Below are 26,616 nucleotides of genomic sequence, written 5' to 3' on the forward strand. Positions count from 1 at the left end.
ATAACTGAATCAGAAGAGGAAATTGAGTTACTGCCTTGTAAGAAATAAGACCCTCACAGGGGACCATGGCACGTGCTCTTTAGAGACGTCAAAATCGATCTTTTTCTAAAGTTAATCAACTATTTCGTATTTCAGCCGCTTCAGCCATGTAGTTTGTCCTATTGCACTGTTTTATGCCCTTTTTACTTTTATCCACACTAAAGCTCTGGTCCCATTTCCCTCCCAGAAGAAACAAAAGTCCTATGGAAGACAACTAGAAATGAAGTTAACTCAGTATATTCATTATATTATTCAGATCTCCTTGTGGTGATAGTGGCTGAAATACCTACACAGATACTATGGGCTGACTGATTCTTTCCATCTGTATGAGGTATCCCCTTTCTGAGCTTACTCTGATGTTAAAAAGAGCTTCTGTTCCTGCCCTGTCTCTGTTCTATACACTGACCTGGTTGTGGATTTGTCACTGCTGAGGGATCTGTGTTCTTCAAACAGTCATATTCTTTCCATGAGATAGGTCTGTAGTCTGTCTTCATCTACAGGGAGTAGAGCTGGATGAGAAAGTGTTTTCCCATCCTTAAATATTTTGGAGGTTTGAAAGTTTTTCTGCAGTGGGATGAAAAGTATTCTTTTTTTAAGAGATTTTTGTACAAAGCTGATGAGGGAGAAGGAAGATTGCATACCCAAATAACCAGTGTCTAGGGTTAAGATTGTCACCTGGTCTGTGAGTGGTTTCCATGCTCTGGTGGATGCTCTGATCACCAGGTAATAGGATATTTTGAGGGAGCTGTTTTTTAGCTTGTAGTAGGAATTTCCCAGCTGAGCATAAGGAGTCATTTATTCTCAGACGTTTATTTTAAATCATCGTATGTCTGTTTTGGTATAATATGTGTTTCCTTCATGTCATTTCTTCTGAAAAAAATAATCAAATGCAGAAATTAGCCCTGCTGTTAGCAGGAGTTAAACCAGATGGTGTCCTGAGGAGTATTCCAACCTAAATTCTTCTGCGATTCAACTTTGGTGGAACATTTGTGTCCAGCTCCCATTAGGAAGAAATGATTCTTGGACCTATAGTTACAATACAGACAAAAATGTCCCATTATGTCACAGCTGCCATGGTGTAAACACTTAAGCATTAAACTGCAATGTAATTATTATCTTGTGTTCTCAGTTATTAAGTGGTTTGATATGTATGGATTTTGCAGAAATCTTCACACACACACACATATGTAAATATATATGTTTATATTTAATAGTGGTGATATCAGGCCTAGAGAAACAGTGACACGGAGAGACAAAACTCGTGTCTATGCTAAATACAGGGCCAGGGGCAGCTGCAAGCACTGGCTGATGATTACCTACACTGTTAGTCATTAGCATGCTTTGTGGCACCGTTTTGACCTGGGACAACCAGCAGCATTTCAGATGAAGACTGATCATGCCATGGAGGTTGCCACGGGTCAGGGACCCTTCCCATTAGGTGATTTGGATGCAGCACCTTGCAGTGGGGAGGAATGGAGGAGTGAATGCTTTGTGAATGCTTTGTGAATGCTTTGTGAATGCAAGGTGAGCTATACCAGCTGGCTTTGGGGCTCGAGAGCAGTCTTTGGCCTGTTGTGGCTACATTTCTAGTGGTAAATAATGTAATCAAATGGAAAGACACTACCGAGACTGGGGAGGTTGAAGTTATATTCGTGGCTGTGCCCTGGGTCAGCTGGGGTGACCTTAGACATGCCACATCAGTTTTCTTTGTCTTTTTTTTTTTTTTTTTTTGCCCGTTTGTAGGTCTCTAGCTATTAAGACTCAGCTCTTCAAACTAGTGTTTATCTTCTGTGGTGTGTTGGCAGACATACGTGGGGAGGACCTATTCTAGGTTGGGACCTCTAGGGGTTCCCATAATACAGATAATAATAGTAAAGAGAAGGGAATGTTGTGATTTCTTGTGAAATAATCGCCTAGTCTCTTTGACAGATGTAAACTGAGTGACTGCTCTGTGTGCACCAGGCTTACGAAAGCAAGAGTGGATTTTGTGGTTTGGATTGTCCATTTCAAGAAGGATTTGGGAGGCAGAATGCAGAATGAACACTTGGCACACGAAGTGCTGATCTGTGGATGAGTAAAGTGCCTAAAATTGTGCCTTTACCTTCCCATGCCACAGACTTCTAGTATCACCACAGGGAAATCACTCAGTTGCCATGCCTCACTTACATGCCTGCAAAATGAAATTATTGGCAATTTACTGGAACTCACATGGGGTAGATTAAACAGCATTCATTAAAGGTGCTGATAATGCCAGAGAGAGAATGCGTAATGCAAATGATCCCTGCTACTCTAGCAAACGCAGTCGTAAGGCTGGGCTTCTGGCAGCTGATGTGCACCTCTGGATGCATGCACAAAATCACTGCTGCCTCTGACAAGCTCACGCCATGGGGAGGTGATAAGGCTCCCTTTGTGCTGGGTGCCTGCCTCTGGATCAGCTGAGTAATTAAGTGTTTGTTTCCTTCCAGACGAGTACAAGAGTAAAGTAGCCTGTGAAGATGACAAGCTGCGGCTGAGCTGCAAGAAGAGCATGGTGATAGCCATTTACTCTGCTGTCTTTGGAAGGACACAAGGAGGCAGCCTGGAGTGCCCATACCAAAACCTAGGGATGCCCATGATTGGTAAGCAGGGGAATGGCTCGGCAGAGCCCACTGAGCTGGGCAGGGTGGTTTCATTTATTGCCATCACATGCTGCTGGCACAGAACCCATGCAGGAAAGGCAGGACTGGTACATGCAACCTGCCACTGCGGTGCTCCTGATGTGTGGTGCTTCGTTAGCCAGGGGTGAGCTTCATCATGAGCACCAAACTGAGGTTCAGATAGATGCCCTAGCCGAGTTAGCAGGCTGCAGACTTTTGGCAAAATCATGGGGCTATACACTTGAGTTTCTTGTTCAATTTTCTGCCCTCTGGGTGGTCCATACCCTCTATCTGTACTATGGAGGTGTGTATTAGCAGCAGATGTGGCTAAGTCTTGACATCATGTTTAAATGTTAATAAAAGTTAAATCAAGGGGTGAGAATTCAAAAAGCAAGCTGTTAAGTTGCATCATGTTACGGTTGACTTACAGTGCCTTCAAGGAGCTTCTTTACTCCCAGGCTATCATAGTCTCTCACATTCATATGTTAAAGATTGATAAACTTCAAAACATTCACTAGAACTGTCTGTTCTTGAGCCAACGTGAAATGAGCTTTAGTGTTTCGGGCAGTGTCAGAGAGACCATGTGTCCGCAGTGAAGAATCCTGTGGTCAGCATTCCTCACCATCTTTTCCTGCAGGGTTAAGAGGGGATTAACCCCTTTCCCGAAAGAATTGCCTCTTGAGGGGGAAGGACTTCAGAAGGGAAGCTTGAGGGGCTGCTATTGCCTGTGCTGGTATCTGTTCAGCTGTATCTGGAGATCTTTGGCTTCCCAGCTGCTAATCCTGTGCCCTTAAGGAGTTAAAAGTTATTCACATGGAAGCATGTGAAGTGGCTGCTTGGAAATATGATACGCAGATTATGGGTGTCAATAGGAGACCACAGGTGGAGTCAGGCAAGTCGAGTTATTTGTGCAGTAGGATGAGTGCCTTAGTTGTGTAACTGCCAAAATCTGAGCATTGCAGCATAGTGGAGTAGTTCGGGGTCTTCTGCTCTTTGCCATGGTTCAGTCATGTCAGGAGAGTCATGGTCCTTTAACAAGCTACCTCCCATCTCCTGAAGTGACATATGTCTCTGGATGTGCTCCTGTTGTCCCCCAGTTTCCAGAGAGCAGAAGCCAAAGCAGATACGTTTGACAGGTTAGCCTAGACCTCCTTCTTGTGGTTTTTGGGATGGCCTAGGGGTGCACACACTGGTGTGATGGTGGTTCTGTTGCTAGATGATAAGTCAGCGAAACCTGATGGGTTTCTACTGTACACCTGAGCACACCACCCCTCCTTTGTCCTTGCTGAGAGTGCAGAAAGAGGCACACGCTGGTGATGAAGTATGAGCATTGGGACCTGCTCTTGAGTGTCAGCATGAAGCAAAACTTTTCATTTTGAATCAAAGTCACAAAAGGTAACGTTTTCCTCTTCTCTGCCCAAGCGTGAAGTCCTGAAACTTGTAATGGCTGAGAAACTAGAAAATGGGATGGAAGACAGTGTTGCTCAGAGAGCAAAGCTGTAGCAAAGAGAACAAGCAGTGAGGTATGAAGCAGAATTGCACGGCTACTCTACAAAGTGTGATGTTTTCCCAAGGAAATAAGGTGTTGGGTCCTAAAGTGCAACATGCAGCCTGCTACTGAGATGTGTGCTCGTCCCAGTACTGCTACTTCCTTCAGCATCAGCTTTTAAATGAAAACCAGTGCAGGGTTTTAAGCTGTGGGCTTACTCTAAAAATAATTAGGTTGTTGGAGAGGAGCAACTCTGTGTGTTTGTAGTTGCTGCAGTCTTGGATATCGGCTAAGCCAGCCTGGTGCTGCTGGGGGAGCTGGTGGAGGATGGACAGGTATGGCTTGGATGGGAAATGTTTCTGGGATAGGGGCTGGCTGCATGCCCTGCCAGGCTGGGGATGAGAGGTGTAGGGTGTGTGTGTGTGAGGTAAATCACTACAAGTGAGCTGGTGGTCTTTCAACTCTCCATACTCCATTTCTCAAATCCCAGCCACATCTGAGGGTGTTTGTCCAGGTCTGCTAAGAGTGTTCATCAGTAGCTCACCGATTCCCTCAGGATGACATTGCCAGTGCTGCAAGCAGTCTCTGCTTATCGTCAGCTTGCCCTACCTTCATCTATCTTTTGGGAGCTGCCCCAACGGGACAGAGCTCTAGCGATGCAGGGGAGGTGGCTGCGATTATCACTCCTCTATTGGCCCCACAGGAGGAACCGGTGTAGGATCCATCTGCAACCCAAATCAGTAAAAAGCACATTCACACTGCGCTTCCCCACGGTGCGCTGCAAGAAATAATAGGCATGCATACATTTGCAGCTCCAGAGTGAGGGGGCTGCACTCCCAGCTGCCACTAGCAGTTGTGGGAGCGGCTTGCAGAGTCCCCCAACCTGCTCCAGAAATCGTGCTCCTGCCACGGGCTTGCCTAGCCCAGCAGGCAACTCTGTTCCTTCAGGAGTAGGTGAAAGCATCACAGCTTATAAATCAAAGCTTTCCCCAGCAAGAGAACATTTCTCTGCACGTTTCCACAGCCCTGAGATATGGAGAGGGTTGCTCCGTGACAGCCTTTGATCCCAAACATTTGTGAGGAGCTGATCTTACAAACACGGCTGTGACTCAGACTCTGTGGCAGCATCCAGTTCCCGTAAGGCAGAACCCAGCCACGTTCTGCACAGGGAAGATTTATTCTTTTTGAATTTCACGGGACTGATGATTTGTGTCACTCCTGAGCCTTGGCAAAGCGCCTTTCCCTGGGAAGTAGGTCCTGGACAAGTTTGCAGTGTTTAGTTTTATTCAGGCAGCACAAAGTATGGATGAGTGGAGAACTCGTACTCGCTCCAGAGGTGAGGAAGGCTATCTTCCTCTCCTGATGAAAAACAGTTCAAAAAATGTAATTCCTTTTTTTTTTTTTTTTTTTTTTTTCCTGGACAAAATGCACATTTGGGTTGAATTTAGAAATCCACGTCTTCTACAGATGAGACTTAACAAACGGAGAGATGGGGAGGAGGGTTGGCCTAACACAGCAGTGTATATATTTCTGACTCTTTCACTAGAAAATGGGACAAATCATTTATTTTTTTGTTGCTTCTGCCTTGAAAAACAAGATCATGTACCCCTGTAGGAGTGTTGAGGAGATAAAGTCCACTTCAAAGTGAGTTTCTTGGATTCTGCAGAGACATGAGGTATGTTGGGTACTCGGCTGGAGTGGTTTGAGGCATTAAGGCACTGCAGCCCTTTAACACCTGCACAGCCCAGCCACCCTTGTGCTGCTTTTGAGTAGTGTGGGATCCCCGAGCCAGACATCCCACACCATGCCCTGCCAAATGCATGCTTTCTGTCCATGTCTACATGAATGTGCTTAGCATCTGAGAAGGGAACGTTACTGTGAAGGACTCCATCCTATCCCTGTCATGTTAAAGAGAAAAACTGCCAGGATCCCTTTTTAATCGGAAACGTGCTGAAACTTGTGTCTCTGACCATAATGGGAAACCCCTGCAAACAGCTGGACCCCTCCTTGAGTGCCTTGGGAACTCTGAGAAGCTCCTAAAGGAATGTGACCTTGTTTGTAACTCTTTTAATAAACCCTCCACTTTGCTGCCAGCTTGTGCAGAGACAATACGCAGAGCATAGCGAGGTCTCTGGGGAAAGGGTTATTTGCAAGCAACAAGCCATTAATATCCAGCGAGCCCTCTGCCCCTTTATCATGCTGTTTGCAGCTGCCTCTGCCTGCATCTCTGACTTGTTTATACCACGGGAAGCTGATTTAAAAATGGACTTTTCCTACTTGTATCTGAGTGCAAGGTAATGATCTAATTAGGAGACTGAGGAGGAAGAACTTGGATGTAAAACAATTACCCTTTCTGCGATTTAGTGGAGCAATATCCTTCATCATATTCAGTGCACCTGACATGTCCACTTGTATTTTCATAGTAACTAGCCCCCGAATCACAGGGAATAAGATGGATGTGTCCAGATCACCTCTAACATCAGGGTCCAGGTCTCCTTCTCACAAATGCTGTCTCTCCATCAGCTGTACGAAGAGCCCACAGCAATCTCACTCCTCATCTGGATAGAAGGAAGCTGGGCTTGGCACAAGACTGCAGGAACTGTAGCTCCAAAGCCCAGCTTGAGGTCGTGGTGTGTGGGTTAAACTGAGAAGTGCTGAGAAATGAAATACCTTTGTCACCTAACACCCAGGTTCTCTCCTGTGCCTCTGTAGAGAGAAAACGGATGTGTTTACAAAGCCCTGAGGAAACTCAGATGGAAGTGGCTTTCTCTAACTCATTGGATCTGATAAGGAAAGAGCAGAGAAATGATTTCAGTGAATAAGCCTGTGCTTTAGGTGCTCATTCCCTGGCGTTTTTCATTTTAATGCAGTGACAGAAGGTGATTCAACCCAGTTTGTTTTGATTTCCTCCTCTTAAGGCAGATGTATATATGACTTGAACCGGAGCTTTCACAGAACATCATGTAAATATTTATTACACCATATAAATAATAGATCCTTCTAGTTTGTTTACCTGTGATCAGATCTAGCCTGTAAGTATGAAATACATACAATAAAAAAATCATTTTAATCCATGGTACATGTTACATTTTTGCCAACACTAGAGCTAGTTTTAAGAGACTACTGCCCCTCCAGCCATGCATTTTTGTCTCTCTTCCTCCTTACCAAGACATATTCGACCCTATATTTCTGTCAGTACAAGTCCGTGGCTGTGGTCTAAACTTGGTCTTAAGTGAAATGCTTAAAAATAAAAGGCCTCCAAGCTGTGGAGATGAGGTGATGAGGAATCGAGACCACTGATACTGATGGGGAAGGCAGTGGGGGATTGGCATGGCAGAAGACTGAGGTATCTACTGAAATTTGTGCTGATCAGGTAATGCCACATAACTCAGCTATCCTTTAGCAGATCTGGGTGTTTGTGGCTGAAATGCTCTTGTGCTATGGCCTTTTGGCCTTTCACCGTGCAAGAGATGACATGGCTGTAACGCTGGCTTTGTGGGATGAGCAGCACATGTGGGAGGGAATTGGACTCTGGCTTTCTTTCCTAAGGTGCCCGCCAGGATCCAGAGGGCGCCTTCACATAGGTGGGACTCCCTCTATGCATGTTTGATTTATGATCAGGGCAGAAACTGCTTAATTATGTGTACAGTTGATGATTAAGAACATGTTTTTAGAGGCGAATCTGTTTGTATGCAATAAAACTCACAAGTACCCAAATTTGAAGACTAAATAAATATCAGTTGCTGTTTAATTCACATATAATACCTAATTAAATCTAAAACGAAATAAAAAATCCATTTAGAATGCAAAGTTAAAGTGAGACAAAACCTGCTTTCAGAAACTTATTTTTCATATTTTGGATAGTCTGAGTGTTTCACTTTCTGTTTCAAAACACCAGGAGGTAATTAAAATTACTTTACAACTGTTTCTAAACTTAAACTATTGTTGGGTTCCATAGTCATAAAAAATATTTATATGGAGTTGTTTTTTATTTGCACACAATTACTATTAAAAAAAAAAAAGAAAAGAAAAGAAAAAGAAAGCCATTCAAATTTGCTTCTGGGCAAGTTCTTTCTCAAAGCCAAGGTTCAACTTGGTTTTAAAAAATATTTACAGTGGAGTATATGACCCCATGCAATGATTGTAAATAACAATTCTGAAAGTTGTAATTTAAATAGCACTAGCAGGCTCTGTTTTGGTATTCATATAATATTTGGGGAATTAAAGTGGGTATTTCTAACACCTTCAGAATGATAAACTTATTTAGCAACCAATCTTACAAAAGACATCTGTTGCCCTAGCATTAGCTAAAAGCAAATTCAGAATATACTCCTAAAAATAAAAGGCAAGAACTTAGGAGATACAAATCTGTAACATTTCAATGTATTTCCATGGAGCTACCCTGAACGAAAACCAGTGTAACTTGTTCAGAACTGATGCAGTTCCTTTTACAATAATTCAGATGTCAATCAAGAATATGACAAAATTACCATGATGGTGAATGCTGAGCCTGAGAAACAAAGGTAATGAGAAACCCGTGAGGCTGCAGGCACGCTGTGCTTTATTTTAGGAAGCAAGGGCAAGAAATGACTTGCAGATTGTGTCAGCTGGATAGTCTTTTAAAAAGATGGGCCAGTCCCACAGCTTCCGAAGTTTAGCTCTTGCTTCAGCACAGATGGAGGCACTTTTTGAAGTGCGCCCATATTCAGGAAGATTGTTGGGCAGTAATAAATAGGAAGGACAGATAAACTGAGGATCTTCACGGAGCAGTAGCTGTATTGAATACACCAACCCTATCTTCTACTGGCTGAAGCAAGAGCTGTTAGCTTTTTTTGCTTTGTATCTTGAATGCCTTATGGACCACAATCAACCGTTTTCTGCTGCAAATTAAATAATAAAATTTTACTGTCGTTGCCAGACCCAGACTTTGTTCTCTGAGACTTCTTGGAGCCAAGTTTGTTGCTGTCCTCTGATTCTCACTTTAACTCAGAAACCTGAAAAACTTTATTAATTTGCTCAACTTCACACACTCTGAGTCAGTCTTTGCAAGACTGGAGTCTCATATGTTTTATATGGGTGCTTCCAGCTACAAATTGATAAGACGGTTTCAGATCACTTTTATAAACCAAATGCTTCTAAATGTAATAATGGCATCTGTAATTAAGCCTGCAATGGACAATGGATCTTTCAGTTGCAGTCTGTAGATGTAATTAAAGTTCTTTTTTTTTTTTTTTTTTTTTTTAAGATAATTTTTCTTTTCTGGCCTATTGCTCAAGTTTCCAAAGTTTTATGAAGTGTGTGGTGAGTAATTTTTCTCCCTCTTTAATTAAAATGCATTTTTTATTGTAAAAATGGCCTTGTTAGCACATCCTTCTAATGTTTGGATGTAGATCTTTTTAGCCAGCTGTTTTCAGTGACATTGTGCAAGACATAGATATTATATCCAGCTGCACCAATGTGAATTTCCCTACTACTATTTGTAATAGTGATGATGGCAATGTATATCAGAAACCCAGTTCAACGTGCTACCAAAGTACCAAATACCACAAGAACAGGAACAGAAACGAAATAAAAAGTATCTGAAACTTATAAAAGCTCACAGAAGAGGAGATGTCAGGCTGGGCTTGATGCTGTTGAGGAGTTAGACTCTCCTTGGCCTTTGTGCGGACCATGAGATTCTGGAGCATCTCTCTGACTCTGTTCTGTACCACATCAGATGGTGCTCAGACCACAGCTGGGCAGCAGGGACCTTGGAAGCCAGAGCTAATATGTGGGCCAAAACCCTTGTGTTACTTCCCCAGCAATCCTGTCTGCAAACCCTCTTCCACATTCCAGTGCCCTATCCAGCAAAAAAATCTTGAGCCCCTCCTTACAGCTCAGAAATGCTTTTAACCATCTCTTCTAACAAATTGTTCTCTTTTATTTCCTACTTGAAGAGGGTTTTCTTTTGTTTGGAACAGATTTACTGTCCATATTTTCTGAAATCTATTGTTCTGTCTTCCAAAACAACAGCCTCCTAATTGTTTTGAATCTCCACTTCCTGAGCTTTCCTCTTTAGACATCTACTTCTGCTTCTTTTCTCCTTCAGGGCAGTCTTTTGTTTCTACTGGTCTTGACATTGGTTGGTCTTAAGGTCTAGTACCTGTGGCTTGGTTTTCTCCCCCTGGTTTCCTGCATGATAAACAAATCAGCCTCCCAGGCTGCTTCCTCTAGATGGACAAAGCTCATCTTTATTAACCATTTTCTGCACTGGATTTTAAAAAGAACATCAAACTTATTGGACTTGGGCTAAGCTGAAAATGCCTGGGAGTTGATATACAGCACATGGTGTGGGCTGGTTCATCAGTACTCCATGAAGACATCCTTTACTGGCTTCCCTGGTGGCTAATTTGGCAGCTGAAGCAGAGGCATCATCATCTCCAGAAACTGTTGTTTTATGAAGGGGATGAACTTTGAATTAACACAGCTGATGGAACATCTTTCAAATAAGCGAGAAACTCCAAAAGCAGAAGGGAAGCTTCCTTCCTGGCTGCTTATGACAGGGATTCTCTTGCAGAATGAGGCAGTTCTGAGTTGTTTCTTGGTTTTCCAGGAAGCAGTCTAGGCAGCAGCTTCACCTGCAAGATTGGAGTTACTTTCCTCCTACTTACATCCTTCTTTCCCATCCACTGAAGTTCGTTTTATCTTTTGGCAGATAAGTGTGTAACCACAGTGCTGATTCAGACCTCTGTCAGTATTTTTTTTTTTCAGGAATCAGATTTCTCTCTTTAGTTATTTGACCTCCTCGTCTTCCATCTTTCATTCTGTCCTCCCTGCTTCAGAGCTCTCAGCACGTAACTTTTCCTGTTTTATCCTTTAGCAAGAAATCTTACTGCATGTTTCAGAGAGAAATCACGTCCTTTGCTTGGGAGGAATTTCCTTCTAGATCTGTCACTTGCCTGTGAATGAGTTCCCTCAAGGGAATATATGCCTTAGCTCATTCCTTTCACCTGCTCCTCAAAATACAGTGAGGACAGCTAGGGTTCTGCTGACTGTTTTAATTCCAGCTGCAGGTCTGCTCCCAAGGCAGACAGAGCATCACTGAGCCTGAGTGTGCTGCAGAATTCGTCTCTTGATTAGGCACCACTAGTCATGTTCCAGTTCCTCATCACTTCACATGTACTCCTGGAAATAGTATCTTGGGCAGTGAGTCTCTTTCTGAAGACTTCATTTATAGCTAGCTCATCATTTGGTCTGATACTTCAAGATCTTATACTGTGTTTTATTTGTTGAAAAAGTTTAAAAGCTGTGCCCAGTTCTGCGCTCCCTGGTACAAAAAAGACAGGGATCTCCTGGAAAGAGTCCAGTGGAGGGCCAAAAAGATGATACGGGGCCTGGAGCATCTTCCCTATGAGGAAAGGCTGAGAGACCTGGGTCTGTTCAGCCTGGAGAAGAGAAGACTGAGAGGGGATCTCATCGGTGTGTATAAATACCTGAAGTGTGGGAGACAGAGGGATTTGGCCAACCTCTTTTCAGTGGTTTGTTGGGACAGGACAAGGGGCAATGGCCACAAAATGGAGCACAGGAAGTTGTGCACCAACATGCGAAAGCACTTCTTCACGGTGAGGGTGACGGAGCACTGGGACAGGCTGCCCAGGAAGGTTGTGGAGTCTCCTTCTCTGGAGATATTCAAGGCCCGTCTGGATGCCTACCTGGGCAGCCTGCTCTAGGGAACCTGCTTTGGCAGGGGGTTGGACCTGATGAACTCTTGAGGTCCCTTCCAACCCCTACAGTTCTGTGATTCTGTGATTCTGTGATTCTGTGATTCCGTGATTCCGTGATTCTGTGAAAGTAGAATGAGTGCTTCTATTTTTGTGCTAAATTCACAGACTCAGATAATGCTTCCTATGACAAGTGGGTAGAGGTTTCTTCTCAGGCTCAATTCTTTTTTTCAAGTGCACACATGTCATTCTTACATGAAATGAGGACATACAGGACCAATATGCAATCAGGGCTATCAAGATGTAAAGCTGATATGATGCTGAGGTGAAAGAGTAATTATTGTAGCGAGCAGTGAAAGATTGAAAATGTTGTGTTAGCCCATGATCCTCAGGTCTGTGAAGAATTATTTACTCTTTATTCTGACAGAAGAGTCAATGGAGGTGTGTTCCATTCCCTGCTGCCTTTCTAGGCCCTTGGGCAGCCTGTGGGAAAAACCCACTGCCTTCAGCCTTACAGCATGCTAATTTATTAACACATTCAGGTGTACATGATTCTTGCTCTGGAAAGCTTGCTTCATCAGCTCAGTGCCTTTGCAGGCTGCACGTGGATGTGTCAGGTGAGTCTGATCATGAGGTTAACAAAGGCACAGATGTTCTTGGGCATCTGGCACATGCCCAACTTTGCTGCACAATTAGTCACACATCTCAAAACAAGGTGTCTACATCTGGGGATCCATCTGTGATGACTGCTGCCTTGGAAGAGGCCCTGATCTCCACCACAGCATCTAAGAGTTACCATAGTGCAAAAATTAAACTGTTTGGAAACATTATTTTGAACCCAGATAGATTTTGCAATCAAAAGCAGCAATGTATGGCTTGGCTTTCAGATTTGGATGTGTCACCCTTGCTGGAGAAAAACAAGTAACTGTGAGTAACCAAAGTAACGGATGTGATTAATAGGCATTGGCTTCAATTTATTTTTGTCACCAGGAAGAGGTAATAAAGAAATACTCATGCTGGGAAGCAGCCTTAAACTGACTAAAACTCATTCATTGTGGTGAGCTTGATGATATGGACATTACATCACTGAGATTGATTCTAGTATTAAAGCCAGTGCTGTGTGCAAGTCGCAGCTGGTGAAATCCTCCAGCGTGGGTCTGGTGCTATCTGATTTTGGTTTTACCCTGTCAGAGGTCGAGCTGATAAGGATGAGGGAGTAATATCAGCCTAGCAGTCCTGGAATACTAAATTGAAGTGGTAAGATGAATTGCCTATCGAGGGCTTAGACTAACAGTTGTGAAATGAAGCTGCCCAGCAGTGTGCTTTTGTGGAGCGATGCTGTGCAAGGGAATTCACTTGGACCTTGCAGCAGTAGCGAGGCTGGAGGGACGTGCAACTTTTAGAAAGTGGGGCCAGGAGTAGAGAGGATAAAGTGAGCCGATCCCGCTGTCCCCCAGACACAAACTTTGGTTTGAAATACCAGATGCCAAAAGCACAGCTGATATCTTTAAACACTTTCACATGTGGAAGCTTCACCATAGCCAGGAATTGTATTTCTTCTTAGGCAGTGTACTGGAGCAATCCAAGACTAACGAAAGCAGAGGGTAACTCTGGTCCAACCTGTGTAAGTGGGTTCTGTATTGCCTGTGAGGACTTAGAGTAGTTTTATTGCTATGCTGTGGGATTTGAGCTTTGTGGGCTTTAAAAGGTTCTTGGCAGGGACCTTTCTCTGCTTAGCAGTACTTACTTCAGACTTACTGTTACTGTCACAGAATCACAAAATTTCTAGGTTGGAAGAGACCTCAAGATCCTCGAGTCCAACCTCTGACCTAACACTAACAGTCCCCACGGTGTTGGCATTTGTGAGTATCCTTTGCTGTGACACATGGGATCAGGATAGTATTTAATATAACATGCACAGTTTGCACTTAGCAAACAAACAAGCAGGAAAAGAAAGGAAATGTTGCCCTAAATGAGCATGCCATCAAGTGCAATGAGAGTGCCGCATCAAGTCTTCCACTTCTGAAGGTCTGGAAAACATGACTCGCGACCATGACCCAACTCTGCTCTACCACATTGCTGGGCTTGGCTCCCCTGCATCATTTTGAGTGGCTAACTGCTTCATTTATGGATAAGAAATTCTCCATTTTATTCCCTCTCTGAGCTCTGGGAATCGGTAATTGGAGGTGAAGCCTTCTGACCTGGAATCACTTCCTGAAAAGGTACCAATATACTTGGAGATCTCTTTAACCCAGCTCCCTAAGGATTTGTTTACATTCAGAAGTTAAGTTACCTACATGCATGTCAAAACAGCTAGCATGAGTGATGCTGAGTGTGTTTATAGCCCTGAGACATGGGGAGGGAGGTGGAGTAAGGGGTGGTGGTGGCGGGTGTAAAAGAAAAGACCAGGTTTTCACTTCTAGAGCTTTGCATGACATGGTGGTGACTGTGATTTATGAGGATGCTGTAGCCTCATCTATCATTCAGCCATCTCTCAGATGTATTATTGATATCTTCGATGCTAGTTAATGAGGGAATACGGTTTCTAGAATATGGCATTTTGGCTTCCAACTGAATGACCTCCTCATCACAAATCCTTTTGAAGTGTATGAGGGAGATGGTCCCATTTGGAGGTTATGATGATGCTGTTACATTTTTCAGTACAATGTGTTATGTGAAGGATAGACAAGTTGACAGGTCAAAATAAAAGAGGGGAGACCAAGCTAATTTCAATATAGGTATAATCCTCCCTCAGAGTACTGCTGGCTGCTTGCTCTGGTGTTTCTGGAAATCACAAGACTTTTGTTCTTAAAAGTTGTATGCAGGGAAAATTCTCTGTTGTGAACAAAGGGAAGTTTTCAAAGTGAATACTTTGCCAATTTTTGTGCTGTAGGGTCTTTTTTGAGTACTGTAAGAGAACAGTCATGGATTTGTCATGTAGGACCCTGGTTGAGCTGGCTCTTGTAGCCTGTGTTTATGAGATGACTTTTTAACATTTTTGCACTCACCAGATTTTGGTGCTCATTAGGGTTTGGAGTTCAGTGCCAACAGTAAAGACCTGACTAGATTGTGACTGTTTGCTACAAGAGCCAAGAAAATTGAGTTCTACCAGAAACCTCCACAATGCTCTGCTGAAGTCCAACTGGTAGCCAGTTACAATAAGTCAATAATAACCACACACAGACCAATATTGCTTAAGATGTTTGGTAATGGCTTGAATCATGGGATGGAGTTTGTGGGTGGCATCAAACTGAATGGCAATTGTTACAGCAAGTGGTAGGGACCTCAGAGGAAAAACCTTGTGAAACCTTGTGAAGTTAAGCAAAGGCAAATTGCACCTGAATGCAATTTGTACTCTGCAACAGTACAGGCTGGGTGTCAGAAAGTAGCTCTGCAGAAAAAAAAAGACCAGGGTGTCCTGGAGGGCAAGCAGTTCGGTGTGAGTCAGGGTGAGGTCTCATGGCAATAGTGGCTAAATGGGTACTGAACTGTATTAGTAAGAACATAGCAAGCACATCAAGGAGAGGGTTTATCCATCCTATTTGGCCCTCCAGTACTTCATTTATGTGCAGTACTGGAGTGTTCAGTTTGGAGCTCCCAAGACAAAGACAGGTGTTGAAAAACTGCAGTGAATCTAGCAAAGAGCCACTAAGATAGTCAGGGGGCTGGAGCACATGGCATATGTGGAGATGCTAAAAGACCTGAGTTTCTTCAGTCTCTCTGCTTAGGCAGGGATGTCATTGCTGGTTTTTCTACTCCCTAATTGTTAGCTAGATACAAGACTTTTTGGAAATGAATAGGAAAAAAAAAGAACAATGAAAAAAAGAAAAAAAAAAACAACAAAAAACCAACACAAGTTACAGCAATGGAAATCTGATTAGATATAAGGAAAAAATTCTTCACCTGGAGATTGGTTTAGCCCTGGAACAGGTGCCCAGGGAAGTTGGGCAATATTCATCTGTGGAGATTTTCAAAACTTGCCTGGGCAAATTATTGAGTAACCTGATGTAACTTCAAAGCTGTCCCTGCTTTGAGCAGGAGGTTGGACTGGATGAGCTCCAGATATTGCTTCCAACTAAATTGTTGTATGGTTTATGTGCTACAGTCCTAACAGGTGACTCTTGCGCTGTATATATATTCAATATTAAGGTTTCTAAAAAGCCCATAAAAAAGAGGCTTTTAAAATCTTTTTAAATCTACTTTCGATGTTAGGGATTTTCATCAGTATCTGTAATTGAAGCATGTAGAGTTTATTCTGCTTTCCACTCATTTTGGCTAATGCAGGTGGAGCTGGAGCAGTCTGGCATTTGGAGAGTCAAACATTACATTACTGGTGATAGTTAAGTGAATAAGGATGGCTGGTCTGTGCCGTAAGAAGCTGGCTGTCTAGGTCTACCTGTGTGCTGGTAAACTAGCACTGCCAGGGCCTGGACACTGGAAATACATCCTTTGTGCTGTTAAGTTGTAGCATGGTCCATACCGTAGTTTGTTGTCTTGGCCCTAAAAACATTCTCCTAGGCAGTCCAGAAGACTGTTGGAGATTGTATACAGAGCAGGGACAGCTCCCATTGTGTTTTACCACCCCATTTTGGAGGGTATTTAATAACATGGATGTGGGTTGTTCCAACACAGCTGGCCTCAGGGCTGGGGAATGGGCCAGGGTAGGTTTCCATTTACCAGCAAACATGTTAGCCAAACAGTGTAGGCTGGACCTGGGCACTGTTAAAATACAAATAGGAATTGCAATGTCAGGGCCTGCTCTGGCAGATGGCTCTCTGCTTGGATATTATAACTCAGGCTACATCTGCATTGGTAGGTGGGGCTGGGGAACACTTGTGATGACTAGAAAAGCCAGTGATGTTAGCATGAGGGCATATGGCAGATAAAGCTGTTAGCAGCATTTTCAGTGTGCTAAATCTACAGATCCAGCACCTACAGAGTCAGTCGAGCTTATTATAGTGGAAGGTAAAGTCTGTAGCTTGTAGCAGCTAATTCTCACAGGAGGAGAACCCAAAGACTGACCATTTCTGGTGATGGTTGCAGAAGACTTGTCATGCCCCTCTCAGGACCTGTAGAAGCTGTATGGGTAATTCTCCAGCCTCCCATGGAGGTGGTATGCTCCTGTGCTGGGGGTGAGGCCCCTGTGCAGACAGCCCTGTGGAGTCCGTGAGAACAATAACATAAAAAAAAGAACAAGCACCCTCCGTGAAATCCTCTGCAGTGCTTAGATTTGATGAGTTTCTCTAACTGGACATTTGACAAAAGACAATATAGCAGGATTGCTGCATGCCAGATGTTTCCACTGGAATTTCTGACACTCAATGGATCAAAAATCCCCTAAGGAAGTTTGGGTGTTTCAGTATGAAAATGCTCACACGGGGCCCTGTTCTTTTGTCATTTGCAGCATGTGAAATAAAAAGCTGCCTTTCATTTGAGAAAAAGACATGTTGCCCTCTGGGCTTAGTTTTCTGTGGCCTTCCTGTGTCTGTCATTGCTTCGTTGTTGTGCTGCTGTATTGCGATATTGGGACAAGGCTTTGGTGGGGGTCTGCAGAGGTGGCCTCTGCAAGTAGAGCCCAGCAGCTGCCCCATGTCAGATCAGAGCCAGCTCCAGATGGCTCCAAAACAGACCCGCTGCTGGCCAGAGCTGAGCCATGAGCAACGCTAGTTGAGACTCTGGGAGAATAGATTTAAGAAAGGGGAAAAAAAACCTGCTGTGCAACAGCAGCTGGAAGAGAGGAGTGAGAAAATGTGAGAGAAGCAGCCCTGCAGTCCACCGGGTCAGTGCAGAAGGAGGGGAGGAGGTGCTCCAGGAGAGGCCCCTGGTGGAGCAGGCTGTCCCCCTGCAGCCCATGGGTCCCACATGGAGCAGATCTCCACGCTGCAGCCCATGGAGGAGCCCCCGGTGGAGCAGGTGGATGTGGCCTGGAGGAGACTGCGGCCCATGGAGAGCCCCCACAGGAGCAAGCCCCGGGCCGGAGCTGCAGCCCGTGGAAGGCCGGCATCCCATGGGAGGGACCCCAGGTGGAGCAGGGGCAGAGAGGGACCCTGAAGGAGTGGTGGAGACAAAGCGTCAGGGACTGACCGCAGCCCCCATTCCCCGAGCCACACATAGGGAGGAGATGGAAGAGGGTGGATGGGGGGGACGTGGTTTCAGTTTGCTGTTAGTTCTCATTGCTCTAGTCTGTTATTAGTGGACAATAAAGTATATTTATTATATACTTTACTATACTTTACTATACTCCTTTATGCTGAGTCTTTTTTGCCTATGATGGTAATTAGTGTGTGATCTCCCTGTCCTTATCTCAACCTGCCAGCTTTTTTTTTTTTTTTTTTTTTTTTCCCATTGTGTTTTCTCCCCCTGTTCTGTCGAGGAGGGGTGTGAGAGAGCAGTGTGGTGGTGCTCAGCTTCCCATCAGTGTGAAACCACCACACTGCTTCTAGCATTCAGTACAGTTTAGGGTTCGTTTTTCCTCTCCCTGCCTCCTGATTAGTGACCAAATGGGATCATATTATTTTCTCTGTACATTTTTTCTGTTGCTTTTGGCAACTGCTGATATTGAAGAAGTATCACCTTGCCAAATTCCCATGGTGGCTGGCCTGCTTGGACAGTGAAAGCAAACTATCAAGGCTAGCACCAAAAAGGTGGAGAGCATGTCTGTACAAAACCTCTGTCTTACATGAGAAAACAGTAGCTAACAGTCTGGTATAAGATAATACTTGAGTAAATATTTACATATGGAGCTTTGCATATTCTGAAGTCCTGATCTGACAAACATTTATTCTTGCATGGAATAAACAAAATTAACATAATATTTCTACTTGCACGGTAGATGGTAAAATTGTAAATATTTGACCTCACGGTAACCCTCCTTATGCTTGGAAATACAGCATCTGCCAAGAGTAGACAGGGACGCTAACCACCTCTGTCTGCAGAAGGGGGGGCGGAGGTGGTGACTGAAGAGTTGAGACAGCTCTCTTGGACATAACATAGGCTAAAAAAGCCTACGAACAAGTACAACATGGAAAAAAAATCTATTTACATAAATCAGACTGGGGTTTTATCCTTCCCTGAACGAGATCACAATGTCCATATTCCTTACGCTCACGAGGTGGAAATTTGCTAATAATTTTGCATGTTGCTATGATCAGTTGCATTATCAGCTAAATAAATCTACATGAATTCCATATGAATATTGTAACTGTTATAGCCACATATTTTCTGTTCCTATGACAGTTTCTTAGTTTATGGGGAAGCTTGTAGCGTGTCTGGATAAATGGATTGGAATGAAACTCCTGAGATCTCAGACATTTTCCATGCTCTGCAGTGACCTGCTGCTGTAAGTCTCTTCATGTTCAGAGTCATTTTCTGAAACAGTCATTGTCTATGGCTCTGTTTCTCCACCTGTGAAAATGAGGATGACAATGCCTCTCTTAGAGTCTTTTAAGAACTTTATAAAATGAATGCTAGGTAAAGGGGAATTATTTTTATTTTGGATAGGCTTTTCCCTTTGAACACAAGTAATCTTTTATTTACAGCCTTCTTTCTGCTCATGAGGAGAAGTTTTGACACTATTCTTTTTGGTAATTCTCTTTCAATTTACCATCAATTAGATGTGTTTGAGAGTCAGATACAGCTCTTCATGTGAACACAAAGATTTTAAAATATTGTCAGAGAGCTCATATGTATGTGCTCTCACAGTCTACATCTGGTAATTTTTTTCTTAGGGAATTTATGATGTGGATGGATGAATATTCAAAAATAGATATCCTTTTTCCCTTGTAGATTGTCAGTCGGCTACTGCTCTCCAACTCATGATCAAGCGATGTCATGGGAAAAGAAGTTGTAGCATATATGCCAGCACCTATGAATTTGGAGATCCTTGTTACCCTGGCATCCGAAAGCATCTCAATGTCATCTACACTTGTGGTGAGTTGCAAAAAAGCTCTTTAACTCTCATTGGGGTATGAGTTTAATGAACAGCAGTGTGTGGAAAATGACAAGAGTTGTAATTGTGCATAAAAAGTGGTTGAGCTTCCAGTTGGCTGATGGCTATTTTCATTTGGCCAAAAGGGAAAACCCTGTGGATCACTTGAGTTTAATTATGCCTCTTTTTGTACTTACTGGCTTGACAGAAAAAGCAGAAAATGTGGAAATCGTGTTTTTTTTTTTTTTTTTTTTTTTTAACCTATTCAACACTGCCACAGCAAGGCAGCACAATCTGTCGGTGAAATCAACCCATTCATTGAATGCTTACATCCCAAATGTTAGCATCTTGCTGTTTTATTTCCCTGCAGCAAAGTTGTGGTTATCGGTAGGATCCTTTTTACTTGGTTCTGTACTTCATTTTGTACCAAAGAATAAGACAATCACTTATCCATAATTTTCCAGGACATTAGAACAAAATTGCATGCAAAATCTCCAGGTGAACATAGCAATATTTTCCTAACAAAAAATTGTTATTTGAAAAAAAAAATGTCCTCAGTGGGGATCATAAGTCATATTGTTGAGCAGATACTGTACTCCTAACTGACTAGTCATCTTTGCAACAGAGAAAAAAATTCTTCCTCTCTGAGCTATGTGGTATGAAAACAACATCAGGTCTGTCTTCTTCCAGCAAAAAAAATTTGGTCATTTGTAGCTGATATATTTGAAAATATTTGCTTAAGGGTTTTGTTTGTATAGTTGTTGCTAGGATCAGCTCTGTCTCTCTCTCTGTTTCTTTACACATCTACCTGGAAGAGAAATTCTGGTGCTATTTTGAATCTGCTAAGTAGATGGCTGAACCATCTGATATGCTGGCCGTGTCATCAGACAACAACAGATCTGTGGGTCAATCTCCAGCAGCATGCCAAACAGCAGCATGCCAAATCTGCTATATGATTTTTGAGATGGAGTCACTATAGAATTTGTATAATTGCTATAATGTGGCTGATGTGTAACATGTTGAAGAGCAGAGAGAGAGATTTGGGAGCATGAAGCTCTGGGCTCCTGCCTGGCTGTTGTTTCATTTGGCAAGAGTTGAGGGAATGTCATTTTTTTTTTCTTTCTCTTTGCTTCTTTGTTTTTGTTTGAAATGATTTAGCAAGAAATAGCAAGAATATTTATCAAAGCCTTGTGAATTTTCTAGCCATGAAGGTGATATTGTTATGCCAGTTTTATTACACAAGGACTGGAGAGAAGCTCATGCTCATGGGGATATGACAGAAACCAAGGCAACACAGCAAAACAGGAGCTCCATAATTCAAAATGCAGGGACAAACCAAACAAAGCCCCATGATAAATTTCCAAGAAGATACCTCCTTCAAAGGTCTATGCAACCTCCTTCTGGCATTGTGGTCCTTGTCCCAAAGTCCACTACAGAAGGCATTAATCATCTCTTAATCTGACCTTAGCTTTCCTAGTCATAGCCTAACTGGATCAGGAAATGAGTCATACCTGAGAGCAAAAAATGGCATGTTTGGCTTTTTAGTGGGTGAAACCTGCCTCATCCTTTGAGGTTGTCTATGGCTCCTTTTCAAAACCATGATCTCAGATGTGTCTCAGCTGGATTTTGTGATCATTCAGACATATTTCTCCCCTCAAATGGCAAAATCCTTCAAAATACAACCCCCAAATTAACTAGAAATCAAATTCCAGTTCCATGGGCTCACGCTGGACAGAAGAAAATTCTGTCATTCTCTTAAAAGAAATGATATAAACAAGGAACTCGATGTTCTTACGGTTTAGAGAACAATTGCGGTTTAGAGAATCTCCTGTTGGATATCTCTTTGTTTCAGGTTTCAATAAAGCTGCATACATTATTGCTCCTGCTATGGTATTCTCCTCTGTTCACAAAACCCATGGGAATGAAAGAGGACAGGCTTTGTCTGATTGGTAAAATGACTCTTTTACCTTTTGGTTTGGGCTTTCTTTTCTATGACCTACATCTTGATACACGTCCCTGTTCCCCACCTCTATCAGTTGTAGATACTGGGTGCATGGAGTGTGGGTTGTGGCTTTGATGGTTTCACTGAAGAGTAGTGAAAGATGCAGGGTAATATTGACATAGCTTGGAAACATGATGGATGTACATTGAGGTTTCTCTGAGCATCACTTCACCCTTTCTCCTGGCTGCCTCACAGAGGTGATTTCATTGCTCTGAGACCAGTCTGCTCACCCTTCTCACTTCTCAGCTGCCAAGCTGTGGCAGAAATGTCCAGCCATGGTTCTGCAGTTTGGACCATGTCACTTGTCCTACCCATGACAAGAACAGACGTGTCCTTGACCAGTGTTACTGAGCTCCTGTGCTGCTTCAGAAGAGGAAGTGAGAGCAAGCCTACTGATGAACATGGTACTGTGGGTAGGAGGATCTTTAAAAAGACATTTCCCATTTGAGAAACTTTACTAGTTATGTGTTCAGGGCAGCTGAACTCTGCTCTGGGGTAGGCTGGAAAGAGAAAAATATGTCTCCTGCTGACAGCAATTTCTAGAAAAAGAAAAATCCATTGAGGGATTAATTTGTGAGGTGACAAAAGGTGATATTAATTCAAAACACATGTGTTGTTAGCAGAAATCATGTCTCTTTTGCTGATGTGGACTTATGACAGGCACTAATATTGGTGTAGGCTGTGTAGAGCAATGGCTAGTGAACAGCAAGTGAGGTGACTTATCTCCAAGTCCTGGTAGGAGAACATCTGCAAAAATCTCTCAGGTCAGCCTTTACAGACTGTCCTTCTCTGACTTGTCAGCAGGAGCTGAGCCCTATCCCTGATCTCCAAGGAGTAAATAGGTAAGGCAACAGCTTTGGTTTCTTTAAACTATTTCCAAATTTCTTGGAGGTTCATTCCTCCATCCCCAATGTTTCATTGGATATAAAAAATCCTGCCAGACATACACAATTTTGTTGATGAATCTGATTTTAAGGAAAGGTGTCATCTAACTTTTTGTCCAGCTTTAGGTTTTTGAATGATTTGTTGTAATTACTCCAGTCACTGGGAATGCTTGTCTCAAGTCAGTGTGGCAGGATCAGAACTCCATATTATATCATATCCCTTTGCATTTTTCATTAAACACCGATTGATATCACTTAGCTGAGATGGAAATGCTACGAGCTAGAGTGTATGTACAAGATAATTGAAACAAGCAAGAAACTGGCAGCCCGATGAGATAGCGATCTCGTGTGTGCATTAGGGTCCCATTAGCCCAGCCAAGGAAACAGATGAAAATCCTCCAACATAAAACATTCCAAACCTGAACCTTGGCAGGAGCTGAAATGCTAACGTTTGGTCCAAAGCCAAATTTAGCTAATGGGATGGTGGAGGAGGTGGGATTTTCCAGTATGCGGGTCCCATTGCTGCATTAATAAATGCATTAATTGTTATTTAAATAGGAAAAGGCAAGTTAATTCTGGGAAAGCACGTAACATGTGGTGAGCTTGCTTTCTGAGCATGGAAGCTGTAACTAGAGGAAAATACAAAAATTTTGGCTCTGCTTTTCCTTTAAAATACCCTGAAACTCATAGAGTGTAACAGCCAATAAAGGCAATAATGCAACTTAGAAATATAGTGCAACAAAGACTTCAGAAATCTTTCTCTCTTTCTTTATTATTATTATTATTATTATTATTATTATTATTATTATTATTATTATTATTATTATTATTATTATTATTATTAGTTGTTAGGTTTCATTTTGTTTGGTTGGCTTAGTTTGTTTTTCCCCTCATCTTCTCTCTGTCCTAGTCTCTGTCACTCTGTCTCTATCTATGTCTTTCTTTGGTATAAAACACCATGCTTGCAAGATCTGCAGGTAGCTTCCTAGTGTCATTATTGCTGTGATTTTTTACTTACTGATGGAAGTTACTGTACTCCCGACCTTTCCCTTTTTCTTAATTGTCCACTTATTACCTTCAAAGATTTCCTTTAATTCTCTAGACATATTTCCTCTTTAGTGTACTGAACTCATAACTCAGCAATGAATTTGAAGACTAGCTGAATTTTTTTGCACATGCGTAATACAACTTGCATTCAAAGAAGTGTTTAAGTGTGTGCTTTACTTTAAGTCCCATGCATAAATGGAATGAAAGTTAAACATTTTCTTAAATACTTCCTTGAGTGGGACTTGACTGTATGTAAAGAGAAACCATACTCATAGCACTGTAAGTCAAGAGAAGGGAGCAATCCAGAGTGCCTGCTGTCCTGACTGCCAGACCTGCCACCATGCAGGCAATGGAGACTGCAAATGTGAGTCCTCTGCCAAGTACCTCCTATTCTTTAAAAGCATGCATTGATCAGAAATGCTGTGTTGAGAAAAAAAAAAAAAAAGAATAGAAAAGAAAATGAAAGAAAAAAAATAGAAAAGATGGGGATTGTAAATTTCTTTGTGTTAGGCATGTTTCAGTGGATTGGTTGTAGGTCCTGGATAAGTGCTGAGTTTTTTGTGCCTTTGTTAGATGCAGGTTTTGCAAAATGGAGCAAATGTGGCCTTGGATATGAGTATCCATCATGTGTTTAGATGTGTGTGTGTCTCCTTGATTCATGCTCAATAGAAAGGGGTCATTGGGCTGAGAGCTAATGAACTGCCATGGAAACTCATAAATTGCTTGAAAATCCTGCAGTTCTGCCGCATTAATAATCCTGCCATCCTGCTTTATGAGGCAATAAGCTGAGTCCCAGAAGCCTCACCCTTTACATCCTGATGAGAGAACTGGGCGGGTTAAAAATAAAACATGACTGCAGAGACAGCAGCTAATGCTGTTTTGCGGTGAGTGGTGCTACTGGGAGACCAAACGTGGCTGATGGGAGGTGGTAGAGATGCTCTGGGGTGATGGGAGTGTGCTGACCTTTGCTTTCTCTGGGTACTTGGAAAAGCAGGCTGGCTTCATCCAAAATGTTGTGTTTAATCAAATACCCTATCAAGTACATTGGACTAGAGGCAGGCTCTGTGTTAGATGAGAGCTCTGAGGTGGTTGCCCTCATGATGATGATGAGGAGAGAGGCTGAAGAGGCACACAAATTCTCTCCTGTCACCTCAAAGGGACAATCCCCTAGTCCATTAACTCCTGTGCAGTAAATCTGTCAATGCCTCAGGCTGGGTGAATATAATAGTCCCTTTTGCTCTTAAAATATATGAATTCACGAATGTAGAAAATGTATTTTTATCACTGTAAAAATGCTTTTGTTGCTATTAAAAGCAATGCCCAAGACCTGAAAAAAAGAAAAAACAAAACCCAAACCAAACAAAACAGAAAGAGCAATTCCAAACTTCAAAGAAGAAACAACCCCCTTCTAGACCCTCTTAGAAACAAGGCAACACAGTCAAGGTCTTGCTAGAGAAAGACAGACACAGAATATAAAAAACAGACTTCTTTTATTCAGAAGTTATAAAACTGATATTTACCAGCAAACAAACATTTTAGAAAACCTAATTCTAGGGATATTAAACTGGATGAACAATGTTTGATAATGCCTGTTTAACTGGGATTCTTTTGTCGTACTGTAAAGCAGAACTTGGAGGTGTAGATTTTACATTCATGGCCACATAGTTTGATCTAACAAATAGATAAAGAAAAGAATAATAGTTTAATATAATCAAAAGATATGGTTACTTTCAATGACATGAGTCTGGGTTCAGAGATGGTTTGGGACATCTTTTCAAATCCTGTCTTATTTTCCTAATGTCATAGAAGTTTCTCCAGTATTTTTTGTAGCAAGCCTATGCTTCTGTTCAAGTTACAGTGTTCTTTTGAAAAGCTATCCAGTCTCATGTAATGACTGCAAATAATGAAAAATTCATAAAGTGGAATTCATCTGACCAAGTGTAGACACATAAGCCATGGAGATTTATAGTGTAGACATTCCCATCTGAGAAAAATTCCTTTTACAGGTAATGGAGAGAAACAGCTGCTTCTAAGGCACAAATCATCTCATCCTAAAGTAGATGCCTGAAAGAGATGAACTGCGTATCTGAAGTGACAGTTCCCCTGTACTGGCTATCATGCAGCTTCTGGTAGCTAGCTGAGATATTGTTATCAAGACATAGGACCCCTGCAGTGCAGATATCTACATCTGGTTAGATAGCTTTCAATCACTGTGTTCTTGGGCAAATGCTTCTTTTAGTCAAAATTATCACTGCCATATAATTATAGTGCTTATCTTTTCTTCTTATGTTTATTGGTTCCCACTCCCACTGCATTACTAGATCATAGTAATCATAGTTATCATAGACTTGTCCCAGTAAAAGATGAACTTGTTGCTTGTGTGTTCATAGGGGGATTTCTTCCTCTGTATCATGAGTGCCTTGCACCCCAGCTCAGGGTTACTTCAGTCTCCAGGACTGGGGTTGGAGGAGGATTTTCCTGATAACTGGATTTGCACAGGGTTGAAGTCCACTCTCTGCATTTCATCTTTGCAAATTTCCCTGACGTTTCAAAGATGGGGTTGATAGCTTTGCTGTGTTCTTTGAGTGCCTTGCAGGTTTTGATTTTTCCATGCTTTTGTTCTTAGCTTTGTTACAGACTGTTGAGGACTGCAGTTGCTGGTATGGGAGAAGGAGCAGAGTAGGTTTTCATTGGTCTTGTAGCATCTGTTGCCTGTTCCTACAGGCGAATGGATGTGTTGAACCTCTTTTTACACATTTCCATATAGGAAGGGAAAAGCAAGAAGCCTGTTACTCCTTTTAGAACCTCAGACCTTACTTTCAGAAATACTCAGACTTCACACAACCTGTCAAAAAAGCATGTAGTGGTGTAACTAAAAACTGCATTGTGATA

General features: G+C 42.5%; 1 protein-coding gene across 3 annotated transcripts in view; it reads left to right on the forward strand.

The window, feature by feature from the left end:
• The window catches only part of EVA1A (eva-1 homolog A, regulator of programmed cell death), a 199,027-nt gene that overhangs the window by 78,976 nt on the left and 93,435 nt on the right, over positions 1–26,616 (forward strand). For 2 of the 3 annotated variants that reach the window (XM_082755731.1, XM_082755732.1), the window contains exons 4-5: positions 2,505–2,657; positions 19,650–19,793. In XM_082755731.1, coding sequence (XP_082611857.1) covers positions 2,505–2,657; positions 19,650–19,793 — 297 coding nt within the window. Of the gene's footprint in view, positions 1–2,504; positions 2,658–19,120; positions 19,204–19,649; positions 19,794–26,616 lie in introns of those variants that run through there. The other variant, XM_082755733.1, reaches the window with a different exon arrangement.

This window comes from Aythya marila (genome assembly GCF_965140915.1).
Source record: "Aythya marila genome assembly, chromosome: 3".
NCBI lineage: Eukaryota > Metazoa > Chordata > Aves > Anseriformes > Anatidae > Aythya > Aythya marila.